Source organism: Solenopsis invicta, chromosome 7 (genome assembly GCF_016802725.1).
Source record: "Solenopsis invicta isolate M01_SB chromosome 7, UNIL_Sinv_3.0, whole genome shotgun sequence".
Taxonomy (NCBI): domain Eukaryota; kingdom Metazoa; phylum Arthropoda; class Insecta; order Hymenoptera; family Formicidae; genus Solenopsis; species Solenopsis invicta.
Window position 1 is genome coordinate 10,275,321 of NC_052670.1, and position 5,854 is coordinate 10,281,174.

General features: G+C 43.6%; 1 protein-coding gene across 1 annotated transcript; it reads left to right on the forward strand.

Moving 5' to 3' along the window:
• The first annotated feature begins 386 nt into the window (after positions 1-386).
• On the forward strand, positions 387-5,602 carry LOC120358265. Its single transcript, XM_039451943.1, has 3 exons — positions 387-1,683; positions 1,846-2,777; positions 2,867-5,602. Exons 1-3 carry the CDS (start codon positions 387-389, stop codon positions 5,600-5,602), a joined length of 4,965 nt encoding a protein of 1,654 aa, XP_039307877.1.
• The last annotated feature ends 252 nt before the right edge of the window (positions 5,603-5,854 follow it).

The following is a 5,854-nucleotide window of genomic DNA, read 5'->3' on the forward strand; positions in this document are numbered from 1 at the left end:
ATACAGGTATTTTCTTGTTTCATTGTTCTTACACCTCAACTCATAATTCGAGAAGGCCGAGTCTCATCTGGCAGTGCGGGAATATTCCAGCATTTCGAGGGTTGACTATTGAAACCTGAGCAGTATACGATTCTCATCTTACGGCAACCGAATTCTACAGCCCTCCCCCTTTTTTTGGCACGAGATTGCCGCAGAATTAACTGATTTATATTAGCATACAAACATATTAACTATATTAAATTTTTCATAATAAATTCACTGTTTGTTATTTGATTTTATCCGTTGAGTTATAACTATCATTTCATAGTTAACCCACTAACTATCTTAAACGTCGAGTTCTAACATTTTTGGTCCTTCGAGCCGGATATTAATAGCTGCAATTCAAGATGAGGCTCAGTCACATTCTCGCTCATGTGGAACAACAGTTTACACTGTCAGACCTGATAACCTGCTCATATGAGAATTTTTCGAAAAACGAGTTATATAATGTCACAACACAACGAGTGCATGCACGCCTGTCGACGTTAAAGGACGATTGGGAGCGCTTCTGTCTAGAACATAAAGCCATCCTGATTGCTATTCAAGAACTGAGTAACGACGATAAATCTACTATTAAAGCTAACCCGTATTTTACAACAAATCTTTATACTTTAACACATGAACGTTACGTAACCGTAGTCGAACGCTTGACTGCTTTACTCGAAGATGATCATGGAAGCGTTCCGAGCACGTCATCGTCGCGGGCTGCACCACTCTCCCATTCCAGCTTACCGGTGTTCGTTCACCATGCGAGATTACCTCGAATTGATCTGCCCAAGTTCAATGGGACTCCTACTGACTGGTTACCATTTAAAGACTTATTCCACTCACTTGTTATTCAGAATCCAACATTATCATATGTAGAGAAACTTCAATATTTAAAGTCGAGTTTAACCGGTACAGCTTCCTCTTTACTAAAGAATACCACTTTAACAGCCGACAATTTCTTAAAATCCTGGGAAGCATTAACCGCGTTTTATGAAAATAAGCGCTTATTAATTAATGCAGCTTTACAATCGTTATTATCTATCAAACGTATGACGAGGGAATCATCCGGTGAGTTGGAAAAATTGTATACAAATGTAATGCAAATTTATAGATCTTTAGAAGGGCTACAACGCCCGGTTGAATATTGGGATGATTTTCTAATTTTTATTGTACTACAACGCATTGATTCTGAATCCGTGAAAGCATGGGAACAGCATCTAGGTTCCTCCAAAGATATTCCCACTTGGGATCAGTTCAATGAATTTCTAGTCGCTCGTTTGTTATCCTTGAAGGCATATGAGAAGTCTCGCTCGGGAAAGAGTGAAACGCAATCACTTCCTACTGCTGTCAAAGCACATTACCACGGAAAGACAAAGGAAACGGGTTTGGTCGATACAAAATCGTGTCCGCTCTGCAAGGAGAAGCATTACGTTATGTCATGTCCCAATTATTCTAACAAAACGGCTCAACAACGTATTGCAATCATCAAAAGGTATAAGCTGTGTTACAACTGTCTTGGCTTCCATCTGGCATCCCATTGCAAAAGTGTTAAACGGTGTACCAAGTGCGCCGCTAAGCATCACACTTCCATACACCAAACGCCTCTACAGAAATCTACCATACAATCTACCGCAACCGAATCCGACACCACATCCAGTAACAAGGCTACATGACTATTACATTCTTCTATTGATAGAACTTACAACACGTCGAAAGTTTTATTAGCAACAGCACTCGTTAACATCTCTGCCTCAAGTGGACGGACCGCTGTAACACGAGCATTAATCGATCAAGGATCGGAGGTTTCTCTTGTTACAGAACATTTGGCACAACGGCTACGTTTAATACGCACATCATCCAACGTATACCTTGTAGGAATAGGTGCTCAGAAGGCGACCAAATCCAAAGGATATACAAAGTTCACCCTGTCACCACACTTTGAGTCTCCTTATAAGCGTGAAGTATCCGTTCATATCCTTCCAAAACTGACGACCAGCACCCCGTCGAAGGATACGGACTCCAGCACTTGGACCCACTTACACAATCTTGAGATGGCTGATCCGGAATATTATCGCCCCGGATCCATTGACCTAATACTTGGAGCCGATGTTTACGGAAGAATCCTTTTGGATGGAGTTGTCAAGGGATCAGAGGACTCTCCTATTGCACAACGAACACATTTAGGGTGGATTGTCTCTGGACTGGCCGAAGAGGGGACCAGTTCACCCATGGTACATGGATATCACGTCGCTAATGATGTAGATCTTTACAATCTTATACGTCAATTCTGGACCTTGGAGGAGATACCTTTGAGTATGAAATCTCACCTCTCATTAGAGGAACAAGAATGTGAGAAACATTTCTTAACCACACATTCGAGAGATCAAAGAGGCCGTTACATAGTTAAACTTCCTTTCAAGAAATCCGTAAGTCTATTGGGAGACTCTTATACAAAGGCAGCAAAAGTACTTTCCAAATTATTGGACCGTTTAAATCAGAACGAGAGTTATTCTCAAGAATACTCGAATTTCATTTCTGAATATGAAGGGTTACGACATATGCAAATTGTTGACGAAAGTCTAGCATCACCCCCTCATAGCTATTACCTTCCACATCATGGCGTCTGGAAGGAGCAAAGTCTCACGACAAAATTGAGAGTCGTGTTTAACGGATCCAGTCCCACCACCACAGGATATTCCTTGAACGATATCCTTCATACGGGATCTAAGTTGCAAAACGATCTTTTTGACGTGCTAATTTGTTTCGTTACGTTTTCACTACCGACGTGGAGAAAATGTTCAGGCAAATAAAGGTTCATTCAGACCATTGGGCCTTTCAGCGAATATTGTGGAGGGATGCTGTAAAGGGTTTCCGCACCTATGAATTAACAACGGTGACCTATGGACTTGCTTGTGCTCCTTACCTTTCTTTAAGAGTATTCCTTCAACTTTTGCAGGACGAAGGCTCGAAATACCCATTAGCGGTACCTGTGTTGGAGAGAGGAAGATATGTGGATGATATCTTTGGTGGAGCAGACTCGATCGATCAGGCAAAAGAAGTCGCTCAGCAATTGACAGGGATTTGCATGGCGGGCGGCTTTAAATTACGGAAGTGGATAAGCAACCATTCGTCGGTGTTGGATTCTATTCCAGAGGATAGTCGCATAGAGGCCACCACGATCAATATTAGCGGGGATCTTTCTGTTAACACGCTCGGGCTGTGCTGGCAACCAGCTACAGACGCATTTCAATTCTCCTTGAATATACCTGTGTCTACATCATTTACGAAGAGAACATTATTATCGAATATTGCGAAGCTGTACGATCCGCTCGGTTTCCTATCACCCGTCATCATTACCGCCAAGATTATTATTCAGGAACTATGGATACTAAAGATGGATTGGGATGATCCTTTGCCTGATTCAGTGACAAGACGATGGCTGCAATTTACTGAAAGTCTGCAGGATTTACCTCGGCTTACATTCCCTCGTTGGGTGAATTACACTTCGAGCTACTCGATTGAAATTCATGGCTTCTGTGATGCATCTAATCAGGCATTGGCTGCCGCGGTGTACATCAGAGTGGCTACTACTCAAGGGGCTATTCGAACCACGCTTTTAGCATCGAAAACTAAGGTAGCTCCGTTGAAAAAGCTAACCATTCCTCGGTTAGAGTTGTCTGGAGCTTGTCTATTAACTAGACTAGTGTCACATATACTTAATGTTTTCACGTTTCCAAACATACCTATATTCCTGTGGACGGATTCATCCATCACTTATACCTGGATAAGTAATCATCCTTCTCGATGGAAGGATTTTGTGCAAAATCGGGTGAGCTTTATTCAAGATACTCTTCCTCAAGCCAAGTGGAGGTTTGTACCGGGGACAGAAAATCCTGCTGACTTAGCGACCAGAGGGTTAACCCCTTCTCAACTGGCAGAGCTGCCCATATGGTGGACAGGTCCACTTTGGTTGTTGCAAGCATCGGAAGAGTGGCCCGTCATGGCGTCATCAAGCAAGCAACCCGAGATTCCTGAAGAACGACCTGCAAGGTCCAACACAGTAAGGAGGCGCTTAGAACTATGGGATCTACTATGTAAATTTTCCAACCTAACCAAGCTTTTTCGTGTCACGGCTTTATGCCAGAGAGCCGTTGCTCGCTTCAAAAGGAACACGAATCTAAGTACATCACGCACCGCTACTACTAAGGAGGTAGAAGCATCCAAATTCTTTTGGATCCAGACGATCCAGCGATTCTACTTCCATTCAGAGATTGATACACTCTCAAGAGGAGAATTTTTATCAAAGAACAGTGTATTGTTGCGGCTTAATCCATTCCTGGACGGTCGCGGTCTTCTGCGAGTAGGAGGGCGCTTACAACGCTCTCTCCTTACATTCTCCGAACAACACCCGTTGATTATTCCACGAGAATCACCGTTGACCGATTTAATAGTAGCAGACGCTCACACTAAGACATTACATGGTGGTACACAACTCACCTTAGCCTATATAAGAAAACTTTACTGGATAATTGGAGGCAGAGTCCCAGTGAAGGCCTTCATCTTAAAGTGTGTCACATGCGCACGATTCCGACAGGAAAGAGCTCAACAACTGATGGGACAGCTTCCGAAAGAAAGAGTGACTCCTGCTCGACCCTTCACACACACCGGAATTGACTACGCCGGCCCCTTTACGGTAAAGACATGGAAGGGAAAAAACGCACGAACGTATAAAGCATACATTGCTCTCTTTGTATGCTATTCTTCATCTGCCGTCCACCTAGAACTAGTGACGGATTATACTGCTGACACCTTCATCGCAGCTTACAAGAGATTTACTGCACGGCGAGGGATATGTACGACGTTATCGAGCGATTGTGGTACCACTCTCAAAGGTGCTGATACCGAATTGCGGCGATTATTCACTCAGTCCACAAAAGAATCAGAAAAACTAGCCATACTATTGGCAAATGACGGAACTGAGTGGAAGTTCAACCCACCGGCCGCTCCACACTTTGGAGGTAAATGGGAGGCAGGCGTCAAGTCTGTGAAATACCATCTGAATAGAGTAGTGGGAACCACATTACTTACGTACGAAGAGTTCACTACCCTCTTAACCCAGATAGAGGCAGCACTCAACTCGAGGCCGCTGTCACCTCTTAGTGAAGATCCTGAAGATCTTAATCCACTAACACCAGGACACCTGTTGATGGGATGTGCACCTACAGTCATTCCTGAGCCCTCTACTGAGACAATTAAGACCTCCCACCTTTCAAGATGGCAATTAATCCGTCAGATGTTGGAGAGTTTCTGGACAAGATGGTCTAAAGAGTGTCTGCAAAGGTACTATGCGAGGTACAAGTGGAATAAACCAACTCCATCTCTGAGGGAAGGCACTCTAGTATTAGTGGTTGACGAACGGTATCCTCCAGCAAAATGGCCTCTCGGGCGAATCATACAAGTTCATCCTGGCAAGGATGGTTTAGTACGAGTCGTAACAATACGTACTCAGACTTCAGTATTGAAACGACCTATTACAAAAATCTGTCCACTCCCTGTTATCCATGAAACCCTCTAATTTGTTCGTTAACGATGTTAACGAAGGCGGGCGGAATGTTTGAACTTCCCGCGTGTTCCGCTGGTCGTGCATGCAGTTGAAGTTGGTAGTACACTATGGCGGCGCTAGGCGCAAAAAATGTGGAGGTTGGCAACGGGCTTCAACTCACTTTTTGTTAGAGACGACGAGCGTGCACGTGCGTGTCTTTAGTGCGTTATTGTTTTATAGCAATAAATTACGAGTATTGTTTTGCATAGCGAATTTGAGTCTTGT

Bases quoted from the DNA above. Each gene is read 5' to 3' on its own strand.
- LOC120358265 (XM_039451943.1), top strand. From the start codon at position 387: ATGAGGCTCAGTCACATTCTCGCTCATGTGGAACAACAGTTTACACTG. The intron at 1,684-1,845 runs GTAACAAGGCTA...CTCTTGTTACAG, and splicing joins CGAATCCGACACCACATCCA to AACATTTGGCACAACGGCTA. The intron at 2,778-2,866 runs GTGCTAATTTGT...TGGGCCTTTCAG, and splicing joins TGCAAAACGATCTTTTTGAC to CGAATATTGTGGAGGGATGC.